Source organism: Mya arenaria, chromosome 3, assembly GCF_026914265.1.
Source record: "Mya arenaria isolate MELC-2E11 chromosome 3, ASM2691426v1".
Lineage (NCBI taxonomy): Eukaryota > Metazoa > Mollusca > Bivalvia > Myida > Myidae > Mya > Mya arenaria.
Genome location: NC_069124.1, coordinates 67,605,124 through 67,626,531, shown reverse-complemented (window position 1 = coordinate 67,626,531; position 21,408 = coordinate 67,605,124). Strand labels below are relative to the sequence as shown.

The following is a 21,408-nucleotide window of genomic DNA, read 5'->3' as shown; positions in this document are numbered from 1 at the left end:
AAAAAAACGGAAATAAATGTGCGTCCAGTAAATACATATTGTTCGATCGGCATCTTAGTTTGGTTTCATAACTTTAAAGATAAAAATATTATTGAATAGATTGTGGGTTAAAATGCAATCTTAACAAATAAACATGTTGATTAAATCCACAACTTTTCGTAATTTCACGGCAAACATGGAATTTCTGTGCATGTTGTAACTGTGTTTGCATATGTATATATTCCTGTTTTAGTTTAAACATATTTATTTTACAACGATTGTGAACCAAGTTATTACAACATTATATTAATCACTCTCGTTGGCACGATTTTACGCGAGAGTGTGGTCTTGTGTTGTGGGGGAAACCGGAGAACCCGGAGGAAACCCACTTGTCCGGCTTGGTGACCACAAACCAAACACACATACACCTCCCTGATTTTGCATGCACATTATACACATTTTGGTGTAAATGCAAACAAACTTCGGCATATTGATTTATCCTTTAGGATACTTCTTTTAGTTCTGGAAATCGCTTATAATTACGAGTATTTCAGTTTGGTATGTGATGTCAATACTCATAGTACTTTAGTAGTTGGGTAAACGTTGATGTTGAAAAGCGGGTATTATCATCTGCATGCCCTCTATTATTAATGTAAATCCTACCGGATCCCGGATTATTTCTGTTTCGAGAGAATGCAGATGTTTGTTTAGCAAAATTCGAGTTGTGTTTGCTTAAGAACGTATCAGCTGTTGTATATCACTAGTATATAAAATTAACCAAAACCCTAATTTCTATTTTAAACGATAGCATATTACAATAATAATTATTGGCGATTTCAACAACTTTGTATTATATAATTGTCTGTTTTTCTAGCCAACATAATTATATGTGTTTTTGATTTTTATAATCAGAAGTGTGGAAATTGTTTGAATGTGATTAGTCCAAGTATTTTAATGTCGATCGAAGAATATGGTTTTCGCCACATACTGGCAGCAAACATGTTTTCAAACTTTCACTTACAAGGCAAAATTTGGTACCAGAGTCGGTACTTTTCCTAACAAATCCGCCATTTTGTTTGCACTGAAACTTTTTTCCCACTTAATGTTTGCATGAAACGAAAATAACGTTCTTCATTTGTACATTTAACATCGGTGTATTGAATCCCTCATAAAAACAGTTCAGGTCACGTCTGTTGCATTTGTCATTGGGGTTTAAACTTTTATCTATGTACCAATGTGTTTGTACAGAAACATCTTGAATATGATTGAGATTATATTCATTTTTGAGTGTTCTCTTTGACAGCATGTGTTGAGTGGATTTGTTTTTCAGTAATTTGAATACACAGAATGAGACGTGAAAGTCATTTAAAAAATGAATGATGTATATAGTTAGTTGAATAAAATACGCCCCATAAACGACCCAATGAAGCGTTGTAACCATGTCTGTGTTCATTGCTTTCTGTTAATTGCAAAATAATACATAATTATATAATGCTAATTTATGGTACAAGTATTCAGGCAGTACTGCCTTAAAAGTGTTATTGCTAAAGAGTTATCGACCGATAAACAATTGGTTTCAATGTCAAAGGAAACTTATTTTGATGTTTAACCAACTAACTTGTCTAAAGTTATTTGAAAAAAATAGCGATTTCATGAAAATATATGAAGATTACTTCTTCATAAAGACCGCTCGTCAGTAGGACGAAACGTATTATGGTATGCTGTTTATATCGGTCCGTCCACCCGGCTGGCCCTTTGTTCCCGAACAGTATCTATAATATAAATACTGTAAGCGTTGGGTCCAAATTTTCACAAGATAATAGTGATGACAAGTGGATCTCACACTCTTTTGATTAAAGTTAATTTTAACGTGATCTAAAACGAAAAAATTGTATTTGGTTAATTATTTAAACACTGTCACACGCAGGGTCCACACAGTTCACCGGATAGTTGGTCATGAGCAGGAAATGACACCTATTGATTTTATGTCAAAGTTCAAATTTCTTCACCAGTAAAAAGACACACACATGGTCGACAAGTTGTAAACGAAAGTGTTTAAACTACATGTATACTGATGAAGGGGCCAAACGGTTGCATATCGAAGTCGCAGAAACATTACTATAAATGAGTAGTATTTCAAGGTATCGAAGACTTGAATTGGCTTGGTTTTTTACCCCGCTCCAAAACCACTAAGTCTTTTCCAATCTAAGTGCAGCATCAATGGCCTCTTTATCGACTTCACTCATCAAAAAAGCACTACCGTCGTCAGCGATTTGGAATGCTGCCGTTTTTTTGTATTCTTTTACGTATCACATTAAAAATGCAACTAAATAGGCGGGCTCATGAAACCTCCTCACTGCGTCCATACATTTACAGTTGGCATTGGTTTAATTTCGAACGGCCAATTCAATCGAAGCTTTAAATGAAGCTTGCGAGAAACGCTCGGTGACCAACGAAACTCATTGAAGAGTTGAGACTGACTGCCCGAGGTGGCCATAGTGGTCGTACAATTTGACAATCTCTTTAATGCGAAACTGCATTGCAAAACTTGCTTCTTTGAAATGATTAACGAGTGCTAATTTTATTTGCAAGCAGTAGTGCTTATCAAACAAAAAAAGGTTTCTGATCAATAATTCTAAACCGACTTACTCTAATGTCAGATGATTCGCATTCACAAGCAGATAATATTATAAGTATCTTTTACGGCTGAGAGTGTAATATAGGTTCATCTCAACCAATCGTAGGGTGTTTTGTGGAAACGAGGTTTCCTGAGTTTTCATAGAGCACCCTGTGTGAGTGTTTGGATGATTCTCTCTTTCACGAGCGGCCATAGTAGATGCCTTTTCTCACACTTCAATTAATTTTTTTAGTAAAACTGTATTTTTAATATAGTTTTCTCTAAACTTGGGTACTTTTTATCTGTGCCCATGGGCAACATTAAGGATTTCCAGCATAACCAAATATTTGTATCTACTTATCTGAGATGTGAACAATATTTGTTCTTTGCTTTTAATTGACATGGAAAAAAGAGCTCGTTTCGCATTGCTGATCACGGGCAATCCTTGCTCCGCTTCGCGACACTCTTGTTCATAGACGGGTGGAGAGTAACTAAAGTATTGATCATGTAAGAGTTACAGTTTTTTAAGTGTATACTATTAAAGAACAGAACATTTTAATGTGTTGTTTTTTACATTATGTTATAAGCTACGGAGTTAGTAGGTGACCCGATATGGGATATACGAGGCAAAGGTAACCATATTCGGGTTCGAGCGAATATGGGATCTACGGCGCAAAGGAAACCATATCGGGTAAGAGCAAAGCTTGAACCCGAATATGGTTTATGCGCCCCGTATATCATATATCGGGTCACCCACTAACCCCGTAACGTATATATCACGCCGACAACCTGTTTACGTGTTTAAATGTTTCATGTATTCATCGGAATTATAATTCATTAGAATCGGAAGATAGACGCCATTTTGTTACAATATAAATTTGATGTCCCAATATGGAAAAATATGGGGTCACCGCCTGACCAGTCCTGGACCAATGGTGTTGCGTCATTTATGTTGGAGGCGTGATATATATATGATATTCAAATTGTCAATGACGTCATGACCTGAAACGCAGTAAGCTATATCGTGTTCCAAATAGTATTGGTTCGATATTTATGATAACATTGTACCTATCCTATCAATAATCCAGTATTTTTGAGAATAGTATAAGCTGTTTTCTAAACTTAAATAACCTTTAAAAAGTTTGAGTAAATCGTCAAGCACGGGTGAACAATAATGTATAACGTAAATCGCCTCGTATATATAGATACTCTTCCATCTGTTTGACTTACAAAATGAAGAACCTACGATATATGATTTCGGTAAACAACTAAAGTTTACGTAGATATAGTTTTAATGAGGACATTATAACGAACTATTAACTTTGCCCAAATGAGTTGGAATATTATGGAAAAGAGCAAAACTTCAACGCTCTCCTATTTTAAACTTTTAGTCGAAGAAGGGCCATAACTCACAAATCAAGTCACAGTTGTGGACTTCTTTGAACATGCGCGCATTGTCTCTGGCATCATGTGTACCAATCGTTACATCTGACCGGCCTTAACATTTCAGTTTTTGCACGGTACTAACAAGAACCGCTACGAGGCTGTAACAATACCTATGTTTTTCTACTGAAAACAGACGTACAAAAACTAGAAAATAATATCTAACCAAAAGATCTGCCAAATCAAGACAGCATATTGAAGAAAAAAACTTTACAATGTTCGTCGAGGGTTTGATACGATGTTCCTGAAGTTGGCAGCCCAGCAGCCCAGCAGCGTGAAGTCAGCAGCCCAGTAGACTGACAGCCTAGCTGCGTGAAGTCAGCAGCCCAGCAGAGTGACAGCCTAGCAGCGTGAAGTCAGCAGCACAGCAGACTGACAGCCTGACAGCGTGAAGTCAGCAGCCCAGCAGACTGGCAGCCTAGCAGCGTGAAGTCAGCAGCCCAGCAGACTGACAGCCTGGCAGCGTGAAGTCAGCAGCCCAGCTGATTGGCAGCCTAGCAGCTTGAAGTCAGCAGCCCAGCAGACTGACAGCCTAGCAGCGTGAAGTCAGCAGCCCAGTAGACTGACAGCCTGGATAAGGCTAAATTTTCATACTGATTTTATTATTTTCCTGAGGCGACTAAATAAATATATCCCCTAAAAACGAATAAACTGCAAAAACATATTGTTAACGATATTCTGTTGTAAGAGGAATGACAAGTTACAATACATAGACATTAGCATGAACTTGTTTCTTCAACACTTATTTTAAAATCGACATTAAAATTCTATTATTGTTGCATCATCCTCTTTCAATGCCGACGTCACTTCCGGTAATTTTCAAAGAACCAACCTCAGAGCATACTATCTTAATGAATTCCTAACAAATAACAATATAAAATGTGTTCCAACTACAGGAAACATAAAATACACATTTAGACCGACATAGAAAACCTTGGATTATGTCATCACAGGCGCGTGGCAGCTAGACCTTATAAAGCATCACGAAGTTATTGATGACGCATGCTGTGTTGTATCTGACCACCACCCACTTCTCACAAAACTGAAGATTCCGCTTTCAGTCTTCGAGAAAACTAAAGAACCATTCGTTGTCTGGAATTAGTGCAAAGACACTGACATTTGCAACTACGTAGACCTACTTCACGCCTACCTCATATGCCTAGATACTGTTTCACTGATCCCACAGAGCGACGACATTGAATTGCTTTATGAGCACATAATAAAATTAATAAAAAGAGCATCTCAAGCACTGCCCATCAGTATGTTTAATACCCATGCTAAACCGTACTGGAATTATGACGTCAAAACGAACCACCGCAATCAAAGAATTGCAAGAAAGGAATGGCTAAATAACGGAGCTATCAGAAGGTGAATATTTTTATGACAACTAATATAAACAAGCAAAAAGATAGTTCAGTAATACACAAAAAGATGCAATAAATAGCTGTAACGTACATTTCTATGATGACATTAATACAACAGCCGCCTGTGATATACGTCTATTTTGGCGAATGGTTCGCTCAAAACAGAATTCGCAAAAAGAATCAGTAAACGAAATCAAACACAACATTACACTTCGAGAACCAAACGGAATTGCAAATGCTTTTTGACACTATTATGCAGAAGTATTCACTCCTAAACAAACTCTAAACTATGACACGAATTTCCACGACAAGCTTACCTATACACAAGAATAGCAAACCAAAGAAGTTTTGTAAGAGCTACAGACCAATCACGCTACTACCTATTATTTACAAATTATTTGAAAGAATACTTCATGAACGCCTAAAACTTTGGTCGACTGTACATAACAAACAATTCCCAAATAAACAGCAAAACGGATATCAAAAAGGACTTGGGTCACAGCATCATTTATACTACAGGAAACTATTGCAACAAACTATGAATACGGATCAAAGTCATACGTTGCAATGCTTGACACTTCCGGTGCCTTCGACAATGTGCTTCACCCCGCATTATTCATTAAACTTATGAACTTTGGAATACGCGGGACAACACTGCGAACACTCATTAGCTGCTACACGGACATCCATAGTTACGCACTCGTGAACGGAGTTTCATCAGCGCCATTCCCGGTTCTTCAGGGCGTCAGGGTGGTATGTTATCCACTTGGCTCTATTTATTTTTTATAGACAAACTTCTATGTGATCTTGAAGATTCTCCTCAAGGCTCATGTTTCGGCACTCTTAAAACAGGAAATCCGACGCTAGGTGGTGACCTCACATTAATAGCGTCAAACAAAGCCGCCCTCCAATCGCAGATACAACAAGTCACCAACTATGCAAACACTTGGGACTATGAACTTAATGAAAGTAAATGCGCATTTATGATATTTGAAAGGACAAATAGGAAACATGATTTTGTAAAAATAAACAACACCTTGCTACATTCAACGGATTCTACAGTACATGTCGGTATTACACTTCACAAAACAATGAAGTTTCCCATGCTGTTAACGCAAGAATAAGAAAAGAACAAGCATCACTGTTTTCACTAATGACTATACGGGACAACTCCTATGACATTAATCCTCTAGTTATGTCCAGTTTGATAGAAAAGATAACTATCCCTACAGTCTTATATGGTGCAGAATTATGGTCAACTCTAACAATGACTGACATACTAAAGCTAGAACGTTTTGTACGACTATCAGCAAAAATGTGCCAAAACTTACCCACACATTCGCGAACTGACATGGTCCTGTGTCTGCTTGGATGGATTTCCATTCTTGCCAAAATAGACGTTCGTAAACTTGGATTTTTTCACAAATTGTGTACATTAGGACCGCTCACTCTCGTACGAAGAGTATTTGATTATAGACTTGAACTATATTACATAAAAGGAAAACTAGCACAAAGCGGATTAGTACCTGACATACATGCTATACTAATAAAATATGGTTTAGAACACTACCTCCGTGAGTATAGAGCTACGATGTGCATCCCACCTAAGTCTACATGGAAACGTATCGTGCAAACTATAGTCACGAGCTACTATAAATCACAGTGGCTCGTCCGCATTATCGCTAATAAAAGACCGTCTATCGACGACGCCTTGTGTCGACATTGTGGTGAACGCAGTAATGACATCGTGAAACATTCATTGACGCAGTGCACTGCATTTATGCATGACAGGCGACATTTGCTAGACATGCTATCAATACCGCAAGGCCATGCTACTGATGACATTTTAAAACTTTTGTTATCTCAGGATACAATACGTACGGTCGATCGGAATAATCTAAAAAGCTGGGTAACAGCATCTTGTGATATATTCATAAAATCGTAGACAGAACTGTCTATTAAATCATAATTACTTTATGAAAAACACTGCTTAAAATGCATGATGTATTACATCCTATTATAATATGTGGCGATAACAAGTATATATCCTCGAAGTGATGGTTCACCTTCATACTTCTGAAAATAATTATATCTACCATTGTCAATATCTCTCTCATTGTACATATTGCTTTCTTATTTAACTTAATATTACTAAACTATACATAAACATTCGTATTTAACATTATTGAAACAACATCAATTCCTTTCCATGTACTCCTTACTTCTAAAAGTTCGAGAATTGTATATGGTAGAGTCTGATTGAAGAAGCACCTTTAATTGCTTGTTTTTCATTTTTCGGCAAGCCCTTTCTTTCATGTGCGCACTTCTACTTTCAAGCATCCTTAAAAAATGTGTTTGTTCTACAGCTATCAATGTAAAACTGATAAAAACAACGCTTAGCTAATTGTTAAGATATTTCTATTTTCTGAACTTGATTTGTTTCTTGGAACTACAAATACATTTACCATGAACCAAATGAGAACCTTGAACAACTGGGAAATTTGCTCGTTCTTTTTTAAACGAGTGCTAATATAAACTGTTGTACTTGTCTTCCTTACTTCTTTCAAATGTATTGTTCAATTGTATTTATGTTCATTCCTATAATTGTTAAATTACTTACGGGTGGAAATAAAGATTATATATGTTCAAAGCGACTTTCAGATTGAATAAGCATAACGTTAAAATCACATATTTCACTTATATCCGGATGTAATCAAATTCAACCTGAGGTTGACATAGCGATAAATAGAAATCAATGAACCGAATTGTTTGTTACAATTAGGGAGGAGGGTATGACGTTCTCTTCCTCATGCGAACCCGGATGTTTACTCACCTTAAAAACTGTTTAATTTTGAAATCATAAAAGCAAACAAATAGATCAATTAGCTATAAAAAAGCTTTAATGGCCTGTAAAGATGTTATAGTGATTACGGTTGACAATCGAATCGAAAAGGTGTGGTATTTAGAGATATTGTTTGTTTCAGTGAAAGATCGTAATTCCACCGAGTGATCACCAAAAGCTATATATTACGAGTGGCATAGCCACGAGGGAATCATTTAGTGATTTACTTTTGATGTTAACGAGGTGAAATACATGCATTTTTACCCTTAAAGAAACAAATTTCTTTTTGTATGAAATGTGTAGGCCTATTTAAATGACATTTCATTGTATTTTTTTTTTCAGAAAAGCGCGCCAAATTGTATGCGAACGTAACTTCATTTCAGAAAAAAACGTCGTTGAATTTACGTCCCCGCCCTAGTTGTATTGACGTTTATTTTGGAATAGAAAACGATATTTTTCAAAACAGTACAAAATAACAAAATGTTAACTCACTGTTTCTAAGCAGATAATAAAATATATTTGGTTCACCGGGGACACAGTCGGCCGAGACCAAGGGAACACTCTCGATAGTGACCGAGAGAATATTGTCTGCCAAGTCCGAGGGAACATATAGACCAAGGGAGTACTGTCGACCGAGACCAAGGGAACACTGTCGACTGAAACCGACAGAACATTGTCGATGGAGACTATGGGACCACTGTCGACCGTGACCAATGAAACACTGCCGACCGAGAGCAAGGGAACACTAACGACTGAAACCGAGGAAACACTGTCGACCGAGACCAAGGGAACACTGTCGACTGAAACCGAGAGAACACTGTCGACCGCCACTGAAGGACCACTGTTGACCGAGACCAAGGGAACACTGTCGTCTGAAACCGAGAGAACACTGTCGACCGAGATCGAGGGAACACTGTCGATAGAGACCAAGGGAACACTGTCGACCGAGACCGAGATAACACTGTCGACTGCGACCAAGGAAACACTGTCGACAGAGGAAACGCTGTCGACTGCGACCAAGGGAACACTGTCGACAGAGACCGAGATAACACTGTCGACTGCGACCAAGGGAACACTGTCGACCGAGACCGAGGAAACGCTGTCGACTCCGACAAAGAGACCAAGGGAACGCCGTCGACCGAGATCAAGGGACAGCAGTCGACTGAGTCCAAGAAACACTGTCGACCCAGACCAAGGGAACACTGTCGACCGTGACCAAGGAAACACTGTCAACCGAGACAAAGGAAACACTATCGACAGAAACCAATGGAGTTCTGTCGATAGAGACAAGAGAACACTCTCGATAGAGACCAACGGAACACTGTCGATAGAGACCAAGGGAACACTGCCGACTCAGACAAAGAGAACACTGCCCATAGTGAACAAGAGAACACTGTCGACTGAGACCAAGGAACAATGTCGACCCAGACCAAGGGACCTCTGTCGACACAGACCAAGGTAACACCGTCGATAGAAACTAAGGGAGCACTGTCGACCGAGACCAGGGGAACAATCTCGATAGAGTCAAAGGGAACACTGTCGATGGCAACCAAGGGAGGACTGTCGACCGTGACCAAGGGAACACTGTCGATAGAAACCAAGGGAGCACTGTCGACCCTTATAATGGGAACACTGTCGAGCGTGAACAAGATAACACGGTCGACCGAGATCAAGGAAACATTTTCGACCGTGACCACGGGACCACCGTCGATAGAGACCAAGGGCATACTGTCGACCTCGACAAAGGGAACATTGTCGACCGTGACCAAGGGAAAACAGTCGACCGATACCGAGGTAACATTGCCGATCGCGACCAAAGAATCAATGTCGACCGAAATCAAAGGAACACTGTCGATAGAAACCAAGGGAGCACTGTGGACCGTGACCAAGCTTACACTGTCAACACTAACGAAGGGAACACTGTTGACCGTGACCAAGGGAACAATGTTGACCACGACCAAGGAAACACTGTCGACCGAAACTAAGGGTAAACTGTCGACCACGTCCAAGGAAAAACTGTCGAACGAGACCAAGGGGACAGTGTCGACAATGACCGAGGGAACATTATCGACCGAGACCGAGGGAACAATGTCGACCGTGACCAAGGGAACACTGTCAATCGAGAACAAGGGTACACTTTAAATAAATACCAAGGAAACACTGTCAACTGAGACCAAGGGAACACTATCGACCGTGACCGAAGGAACACTGCTGACCGTGACCGAGGGAACACTGTCGACCGAGACTAAGTGAACACTGTCGATAGAAACTAAGTGAGCACTGTCGACCGAGACTAAGGGAAGACTGTCGACGGAGACCAAGGGAATACTGTCGATCGATAACATGGGGACTCTTTAAAAAGATACAAAGGAAACACTGTCGACTTAGACCGAGGGAACACTTTCGACCGTGACCGATGGTACATCGTCGATATAGACCGAGGGAACAATGTCGACCGTGATCAATGGAACACTGCTGACCGTGTCAGAGGCAACACTGTTTACCGTGACCGAGGTAACACTGTCAACCGTGACCGAGGGAACATTGCCGACCGTGACCGAGGGAACACTGTCTACCGAGAACAACGGAACACCGTCGACCGAGACCAAGGGAACACTGTCGACTGAGACCAAGGACACTGTCGACCAACACAAAGGGACCACAGTCGACCTAGACCGAGGGAACACCGTCGATAGAGACCAAGGGAACACTGTCGACTGAGACCAAGGGAACACCATCGATAGAGACCAGGAAAACACTCTCGATAGAGACCAAGGGAACACTGTCGACCGAAATCAAGGGAACACCGTCGACCAAGACCAAGGACCACTGTCGACCAAGACCAAGGTACCATTGTCGACGGAGACCAAGGGAACACCGTCGATAGAGACCAAGGGAACACTGTCGACCGTGACCAATTAAACACTGTCGACTGAGACCAAGGGACCAAGGGATGACTGTCGAACGTCACCACGGGAACACTGTCGATAGAAACCAAGGGAGCACTGTCGTTCTTTACCAAGGGAACAATGTCGAGCGTGACCAAGGGTTTACGGTCGACCGAGATCAAGGTTACATTTTCGACCGTGACCAAGGGAACACTGCCGACCACGAAAAAGTGAACACTGTCGACCGAGACCAAGGTAACACCTTCGACCACGACCAAGAGAACATTGTCGACAGAGTCCAAGGGAACACTGTCGACAGTGACCGAGGGAACATCGTCGACCGAGACCGAGGAAACACTGTCGATCGATCGAGAAGTAGTGGACACTTTAAATAGAGACCAAGGAACACTGTCGATTGAGACCAAGGGAACACTATCGACGTGACCGAGGGAACACTGTTGACCGTGACCGAGGGAATTCTGTCGACCGTGACCAAGGGAACGCTGTCGATAGAAACTAAGGGTGCACTGTGTTCCAAGACCAAGGGAAAACTGTCGACCGAGACCAAGGGAACACTGTCGATTTTGACCGAGGGAACCAAATCGACCGTGACCGAGGGAACACCGTCGAAAGAGACCGAGGGAACACTGTCGACCGTGACCAAAGGAACACTGTCGACCGTGACCGAGGCAACACTGTTTACCGAGACCGAGACTGTCAACTGAAAACAAGGAGACAGTCGATATAGACCTTCTTCATGGACGGCAATGTATATATATATTATATATGTTTTATTATATTATATAATATAATAAAAAAGATCTATAGTGCTACCTTTACAACTTGTCAGTTTTGTATGTAGTTTAAATTAAGTAATGAAGGTAATCAGACTATATTTTCGTTTTAAGTATTTTGCACACGTCATTGACACTGATTTAAACCAGAATAAATAAAACATTGCAGAAGCAGTAAAAAAATAAACCATTTTCATCAGATCGTTAGTTGTTTAAATTACGTATAGTTTAAAGAGAATCTTTATTAAATTCACATAGTTATGTCTTTTTGTGTACAATTTTGTGTCAGTTGAAGCAAATAAATGTCGATATATCACCGATATATATCTCATCACCACATTAGCTAAGAATGCTGATCGTTTGAATTTTTCCATATTGTACTTTATTATATGGGTATATGCTTAGTCATAATAATTCTAATTTATAATTTTCTCACGGTGAAAGTGAAAACGTGTACATTTTCTAAATCACGTTGTCAACCCTTTTTTATTCACAAGGCTACCAAACCAACCATAGTATTTGGTATGTGCATCCACCTGGATAGTTGTCACTTGTACGTGACGTCAGAGCAGGGAGGAGCTGATCTTGAAATGGTTTAAAAGAGGCCATCAACCACCGCTCATCACATACTCGTTTAATCGTTTTGATAACCTGATAAAATATTAGAAACTATGTTTTGCAAATGTTTTATATGGGTTATTTTATTGTCAGTTTTGTACTCACTGGAAGCCAAAGTTGTGGGGAAGTCTGAAGGTTTGTTCACTTACTTTTTATTTGTAAAATACTTCGTATAGATCATCATCATCATCATCATCATCATCATCATCATCATCATCATCATCATCATCATCATCATCATCATCATCATCATCATCCTCATCATCATCATCATCCTCATCATCCTCATCATCATCATCATCATCAGCAGCAGCAGCAGCAGCAGCAGCAGCAGTAGTAGTAGTAGTAGTAGCATATTATTATTATTATTATTATTATTATTATTATTATTATTATTATTATTATTATTATTAATATTATTATCATTATTATTATTATTATTATTATTATTATTATTATTATTATTATTATTATTATTATTATTATTATTATTATTTTTATTATTATTATCATTATCATCATCATCATCATCATCATCATCATCATCATCATCATCATCATTTGATAAATACTGGTTGCATTAGACCTCTCAACGCTTCGTATTAACCTTTTATCTGATAGCGAAGAGTTAAGACAAAACATATTTCTTTGTTCAAAAGAATCTTCAATTAACCTGTAAAACATATTTAGAATCATTAGAAAGTTAACAGTTATTGCTGCAGTGTTGGCAAATTCCGTTAACCTTGTTTAAGTGTGCGTCCACTGTGATGCAGCTGATACGGCAGACCGAGGGTACCATCTATTGAATCCTTGTGCCGGCGCAATATAAAAAAGAAGAGGATAATGCATGTTTTGTCTTAAAGCTGCACTCTCACAGATTGAACGTTTTGACAACTTTTTTTATTTTTTTGTCTTGGAACGAGCCAATTTTTGCAAAAATGCATGGAAACCAGTTATATAAGACTGCTGACAAAAAATTAGATCGATATCTGTATAATTTATGTTGAAAAAATGATGTTTTATGCATTTTTCGTTATCCGTTAGTAGCCATAAAACATTAATTTTCGAACGGAAATATGAAAATCTGCGATCTGATCTTTTGTCAGCAATCTTTTAACATAGGTTTGCAGATATTTACGCAAAAATTTGATCTTTCCAAGACAAAAAAATAAAAAAAAATTGTCAAAACGGTATATCTGTGAGAGTGCAGCTTTAAATCACATGGATATATTCATGTGTTTAAATATTTGTTATTATATTTGACTACCCAAATACTGTAGCTTTGATGTGATCCCGTTTCATATGTGTTTTTTTATATTTTATTTTTGTTCGGGGGGGGGGGGAGGTTAGTATGGAAATGTAAGTGTAAGATCGTAATATATTTCACGGAGAGACTACCAAAAGCGCAGGCAGTGTTGAAATATTTACCTTTTTGTGTTCACGAAATGTAATATATAGCGATCCTACACGGAAACAAACATTTTATTTTTATTTTATGTCTTAAAATAATATAAACTGGCAGTTAAATTTCGTTTTTCTGAAAAGCACGCGAAATTGTATCCCAGCGTAACGCAATTTGCGGGCTAAAATTTGGAAGCAGTGAGAGAAATTAAAATGTTTTTTTAAATAATAATTTTAGGATATAAACTTATTTTTATTCAAAATTTATATGGAAGCTGAATGCATAATAAAAATTGGGGTGTTTCACGAACAGCAACACAAGAGTGGAATTTGTTTGAATTTTGCAAGTTTTCGAGGCTGAAATTTAAGCCCGTACTTTTTTGTGAAAACAATGGTTCTATAATTTTAAGCATGTAAACAACACATATAACAACGTCATGATAAAATCCGCCATTTGTCCTTTCAAATACATGTACTACCATCAAGAATGTATTATATTCTAATTCAAAACAAGTATATTAATTTTCATTTTGCAAATACATAAAACAGTTCGCAAACGCAAACATATATATATATCGATCGTTTTGAAACTAAATTGGGTATTATAACAATACTGTCGAAACTCGCTATGTCGAACTCTGTTATCTCGATGTTCAAGTTATGTCGAACTTCTTTTGAGTATTTTGGTTACATTTAGACGTGTTTTGTGTATACATAATATACATAATTTAAATGAAATTACAAAAAATATGCATATACCAGTTCACATTTAAATACCTTTACACTAAATGATTCCTTAACATATCGTACCGAAACCAACCAATTTTGGTCATGGCCAAACCGGCTTGGCGTCGAGAAAGATTGTGTTTCTCCTTTTGAACCAAAACCTTATATAAGAAGAATATGTTTTATACATCAGGCAAAATACGAGCCGGACGAGTCAAGAATCAAGAGCTGAACAATGGGCTGGCTTTCTCCGAGGAAATATCTGTAAATGTGGAAATGGAAGGGAAACCTACCAACACCGTCACCCTTCGGAAGGCAAATATTGACACCAGGCGTGTCAAGGACGTGAACACAAGGGTAACATCCTAGCGATTTACTCAACTGTCTAAATGTGAATTGTGCTACATGACAATGTGAAGGTAGAGAAAACAACAAGAACGAAGAGTGTTTCCTTTATTTCACACATTGTGGCATAACTGAAACATCATGTCCATTCGGAACTCCTCGGCCATTTTTATCGAAATCATACTCACAAAAATCGGTATGTTTAAGACCGCTGCAAGTAGATCGCGTAGTAATTTATTTTAGCAGTTAAAAGTTAATGACTTTTCCCTAGGGAATCTTAATAATGTTTGCAATAATACACTTCACTGGCAATCATTTAAACTTGATCAACTGACCGGTTCTGAAATCACATGACCGTCACGTGACCGACTGACCTAGCGCAGCAAAGTTTATTAGGCACCCTGCTGTCAGGTCGACTTTGATTCAAGTGACAGGATAAAACTATGAAACCTTCAAACAACATATGTCCAAACAAAAGACAAGTAGCCTTTTGAAGATGTACATAAACATCAAAAGGTACAATACCATTTTTCAGGCGTCGGCTGTGTATTTCTCAGAGGACAAGTCCATGATCTACCGAGAAGATTGTAGTGAAGATGGAGCTTGTCGAAACGTGAGTGTTATTTATTTAATAGTAAATAAAAACAAACAAATATATTCACACAATTTAAGATATAGTTTAGATTACCAGACTGGAATAAGCCAAATGCCCAATGAATATGGACAGTCGTGATTACTGGCCAGCGACAAGTGTTTTAATTGTATTATGTTCAAGACAAGTAAATGTGGAATGTCGACATAATTAAGATTGCTTTTAATTCAGAGGTATAAACTATTTATCAGTCTTTAAAACTTTATCTAATAGTTATGTTTAAGATACAAAGGAGCTCCTGATAAACTTTAAAAATGATAATATCCAGTTAGTTTACGACCGTGCATTACTGTATGTTTTTATCAAATGCCACATAATTCATCAGTATTAAAAAAGGTTTATAGGTCCGTGGTTTTACATGCAACGCAGTTGTTTCTTCAACCAAACTGTGCTTCGAAGATAAGTTTCTAATAGGATTTGGATTGTTTGATATTTGACAACAATTTAGATTAGCATTTTCAATTGCGACATGTTTGTTGTTGCAGTTTTTTTTATATTTGTGTTGAGTAGACCGAATTAAGATGTAACTATACCTCCCTATATCAGCACAGCATTTCGTTACTGATTTTTAAAAAATATTTTTGTGTTTCTTTGAAGGGAGTAATACAAAAAATACATGGTCAATCGGCGTTTAAATTGTTGGAATAGATGATAGCACATTATCATGAACATCTATGATTATTTGTTCTAAGTTTGTAAGGTCTGGTGTCCTTGACTTATTTCATGAAATATTCATAACGCCCTTAAGAACTGCACTTTCGCAGCCCAATGACAAATTCGCCATCTTGTCAATGTCCCTATGTGTACCAAATATTGTCAACAGCTACGACACCAACCTTTCATGGCATTTGTTTTATAAATATAAACACCAGTTTCGGCTTGATTGAGACCCTCATTAACATCCATGTCTGCCTGCTCTTCCCAGTCAAACCCCGCATTGCCAATATAACGATTTTAAACGTCCGACTGGTTGTCCGGCCCCAATTTCTCGAAACTTCTTAAGCGTAACAAGCTTAAGTACCTTATTTCAATTAGTCAAAGTACATACTTAAATTGATATTGATTAACGAAAAATGATTTATATGATTTATTGTGATAATCATAATGATAATTCATTTGAAGTATAAAAGCTCTTAAGGAATTAAATGTTATTCAAATTATTGAACAAAAAGAGCGAGCTTAGCTTAATCCTGTTATAAGAGACTTAAGAAGTTTTGAGAAATTGTGGCCTGGTTAGTGCAGTGGCTAGCGCACTCGCTTCTCATCTGTGCGACCCGGTTTTGATTCCCGGCGCATGTGAGTTAGGTTTGTGGTCACCAAGTTGGACAAGTGGGTTTCTCCTGGTACTCCGGTTCCCCTAAAACACAAGACCACCCTCTCGTGATTAATATAATGTTGTTATAACTTGTTTCACAATTGTTGTAAAATAGATACTAGTAAGTTTAAACATAGCGCCCACTACCTCCTAGCTCCGGCTTTTAAAACGTTATCATAGTTTATTGAATTACTTATGGCCGGGTGCGCAACTATCATACGCCGAGTTAACAGGATTAAAAGGGAGTATGCCCACTGATGTTGTTGTTGTTGATGATTTTGTAGTAGTTGTTGTTTTTGAGTATATAAAGGCTTGACCGCGACCTTTGTTGGCTGCATTATGGCTTGACCCCGTCACACCCCCAAGTGTGACTTAAACAACATTTTGAAACCAAGGGGGAGTTTGCCCCCACCGGCTGATGGAATATTCGCAAAAGGAGAAAATGTGTTCCCAAAATGCCACAAGATCTAAGATAAATGACGTCGTTATGCCCATTGTAATTTTGCCGTTAGCAATTGTATAACCCTTGGATATGAAACAGGACAACTGGCCATAGGTCATATATCAAATGTGTGTGGTTAATACGGTTTATATAAAACATTCCTGTTTGGTTTTAAAAGGAAAGTAATACACTGATCCTTATAAGACTAATGATAATGGTAACGGCACATACATTACCAGGCAAAGAAAGATTAACACCATTGCATATGGACCACCTTTCTTTCTAATCAAGTTCAATTAACCGGATTGTACGCGACAACAGTCAATGCTGAAATGCTAGATGCTGTTTGGTTTTAAATCAAATACTCGGGCTGAACATTTATTTTACCTAAGTTAAAGCCCCAGTAAGATGAACTACGTACTTGTATAAATACCTTGACTGAGTATTTTACTCTCTGAAACGCATGTTTACTTTGTAGTATGCCCTCATTCGCAATGAAAACGAGGCTGAATTTATCAGCGCGAATGGAAAGGTGCTAGAGATTCATTCCAACGAAGGTGCACTAAGAATGGTAGAGGAACCTAATCCCAACACAAAAAGTAGTTCTGCGCCAAGTTTTCGTAAATTAAAAGGTATGCATTTTTACAAGTTATTTATATTTTTCATCATATAATAAATTGGCTCTATATTTGTATTTTTATTATAATATGTTGTTATAATTGCAATACTATACCAATGATTAAATAATTCAGGAAAGACGCAATCGCCAAGACCCAAATCGGAAACAATGTTAAAAGAAGGGTCCCACACTTTGAAATCAAAACGGGCACTTAGTGACGGATTAGCGAATGCTGATGTTATAAAGTTGCTACTTTTCGTGGATCAAGCAGTTATTGACAAGTAAGCCATTCTGTTTTACTTGAATGGCTTGAGCGTTTGTCAATGTATGTACATGACCCTTGAGCGTTTGTCAATGTATGTACATGACCCTTGAGCGTTTGTCAATGTATGTACATGGCCCTTGAGCGTTTGTCAATGTATGTACATGACCCTTGAGCGTTTGTCAATGTATGTACATGACCCTTGAGCGTTTGTCAATGTATGTACATGGCCCTTGAGCGTTTGTCAATGTATGTACATGACCCTTGAGCGTTTGTCAATGTATGTACATGACCCTTACGTATTTGGATGATTCTGGGAAAGAAACGTAGCAAATAAAGTATTGCTAACTGTCTGAAAGATACACTGCAATTATGGACATGTCTGAATCTTACGAATTTTGAACATGTCTGCATCTCATAAATTATAATTATGCCTGTATCTCTTAAATTATGATCATGCCTGTATCTCGTCAATTATGATCATGCCTGTATCTCGTCAGTTATTATCATGCCTGTGTCTCGTCAATTGTGATCATGCCTTCATCTCGTTAATTATGATCATGCCTTTTCTCGTCAATTATGATCATGCCTTCATCTCGTCAATTATGGTCATGCCTTTTCTCGTCAATTATGATCATGCCTTTATCTCGTCATTTATGATCATGCCTCTATTTCGTCAATTGTGACCGTGCCTTTATCTCGTTAATTATGATCATGCATTTATCTCGTCAATTATAATCTTGCCTTTATCTCGTTAATTATGATCATGTCTTTATCTCGTCAATCATGATCATAACTGTATTTCGTCAATTATGATCATGCCTTTATCCCGACAATTATGATCATATCTTTCTCGTCAATTATGATCATGCCTTTATCTCATCAATTATGATCATGCATTTATCTCGTCAATTATGATCATGCATTTATTCCGTCAATTATGATCATGCCTTTATCTCGTTAATTTTGATCATGCCTTTATGTCGTCAATTATGATCATGCCTTTATCCCGTCAATCATGATCATGCCTTTATCCCGTCAATTATGATCATGCGTTTACCCCGTCAATTATGATCATGCCTTTATCTCTTCAATTATGATCATGCCTTTATCTCTTCAATTATAATCATGCCTTTATCTCGTCAATTATGATCATGCATTTATCATATCAATTATGTTCATGCCTTTATATCTTCAATTTATGTCGTCAATTACGATCATGCCTTTATCTCGTTAATTATCATCATGCCTTTATCTATCTAATTATTATTATGTCTTTATCTCGTCAATTATGACCATGCCTTTATCTCGAAAGTTATTAAGTTTTTGTTACCTTTTTACGTATAAGTGTGAATGCATAATTTCTATTAACGTTATCAGCATTATTTGGAATAGCTGCAGCCATGTTATAGCGTCTAGTTGTTTAACATTAGTGGAAAAAATGTAGTTTCCAGGAAACTGTTTTTAATAATGCATGTTAGAACATGGGCTAAATTTCGAGTGCTTCTTTCAGATTTCTACCTTTCGAAGGAAACGACTACTTTGCTGCTACAGAATCCATACGGGACTATATGACCTTAGTGGTCAATCAGGTGGGTACAAGTCACGTGTTTACATACGAAACAAAGACGTTGCTAATTAGAGTTTGAAGAAAGGGCACGTTAAAAAACCGTAAGGAATTTTTCGTGATCCTTTTTCACATTTTGCTTAATAATTAATCCATGTAAAGGGAATGCTGTCCCCGTAATTACTAGCGTCTTGTTTCTGAGTTTGAGATTCAGAAAATGTATTTTCAGCGGACTTCTTTGACTAAAATAACAACTTATTAAATTAAACTACATGCGCTAACATCTAATTATGATTGTTCAAATTTATATAACATCTGTCGAACACATACAACTACTTGTTTTTTTCTTTCGGCAAGTATTTTGTTTAGGTGTTACGACTTTACTTTTTCAATTTTTTCAATTAACATTCTTTTACAGTGATATGTGTTATATCAAAATAACATGATACATGTCATACATCCTCTAAGCAATACTTGCAAAGTATTTTTTTCTATCATGCTAGATTAATTATAAGCTTTTTTTGTTTTTGTTTTTTACAAACTACACATCGACGTGCAAAGCTGCTACTCCCTTGTATATTTGCTACTTCAATGAATATGATTACCCTTTAAGTAATACTGTTGAAACAACCATTTTACAGTGGTATATCAACTAGTGGAACCGTGCGCGTGTAGACTGGCCGTACAGCCGGGGAAACGTGTTGGTGGTACCACTGTTCACGATGATCTAATCCTACTTTCCTATTTGTATTTGTATGCATGCTCCAATATGTTTTCATTTTAACATATATACTTTTATATCCAAGGTCACAAGCTCATTATTATTGTTATTTGATATGTTATGCATGTTTGTTATTCATGTCGGAAAATAGCTCATTGAGATAATGTTTCTTGTTAACACATTGCCGACTTTAAATAAAGATTCGTATATCTTGTATCTCTTGTTATTAAAGTATTGATCTTTTAAGAGCACTTTTACAATAGAATGGAAATATGCTGTTCTGAATCTGAGTCTCCAATCTGGCTCAAGACGTTGGCGAGTTACATGCAATTTTTATTCAGGTAACGTGTACAAGAAAACCTAATTATATAGCCTTATATTTCCAGATGACCGCTGCCTACCAATCTTTGAAAGATTACGATAACGTTTATTACCGCCAAGGAGTGGCCTATCCGCAAGACTTTGCTGTGCAGATAGCTGACGTTGTGTTCCCACCCCAGGTTAGTGTAGAGGTCAAACAGCAACAGCGCGGCTTTGATCAATACAATTCTGTTAGCATCAACTCACGATCAGAAACAAGATGTTACTACTCTTAACAACAGCATATTACTTGCAACAACAGTGAACCTACAAATGCAGCTTTACAGCCTGTAATTGCATAACAATCAAAATTTTGACATATTGTGTGTTTATCTCTAATCGTATTACATATTGACACTTGTTAACACATTAATATGCTCTAAATATTAAAAATGCGCCAGTTGCCTTTTTTCATCCATCGAAGGTAAATACCAGCACTTTTAATCAGAGTTG

General features: G+C 37.7%; 1 protein-coding gene across 1 annotated transcript; it reads left to right on the top strand.

Annotated features, from left to right (window-relative positions):
* The first annotated feature begins 12,590 nt into the window (after positions 1-12,590).
* Positions 12,591-21,191, top strand: LOC128226219 (uncharacterized). The gene is made up of 7 exons (XM_052936111.1): positions 12,591-12,680; positions 14,866-15,029; positions 15,553-15,630; positions 17,905-18,058; positions 18,179-18,326; positions 19,821-19,899; positions 20,982-21,191. Exons 1-7 carry the CDS (start codon positions 12,599-12,601, stop codon positions 21,189-21,191), a joined length of 915 nt encoding a protein of 304 aa, XP_052792071.1. The 5' UTR covers positions 12,591-12,598.
* The last annotated feature ends 217 nt before the right edge of the window (positions 21,192-21,408 follow it).

Excerpts from the sequence above, each read along its gene's own strand:
- LOC128226219 (XM_052936111.1), top strand. The coding sequence starts at position 12,599 with ATGTTTTGCAAATGTTTTATATGGGTTATTTTATTGTCAGTTTTGTAC. Across the intron at positions 15,030-15,552 it reads TCAAGGACGTGAACACAAGG|GCGTCGGCTGTGTATTTCTC; the intron begins GTAACATCCTAG and ends ACCATTTTTCAG. Across the intron at positions 18,327-19,820 it reads GATCAAGCAGTTATTGACAA|ATTTCTACCTTTCGAAGGAA; the intron begins GTAAGCCATTCT and ends TGCTTCTTTCAG.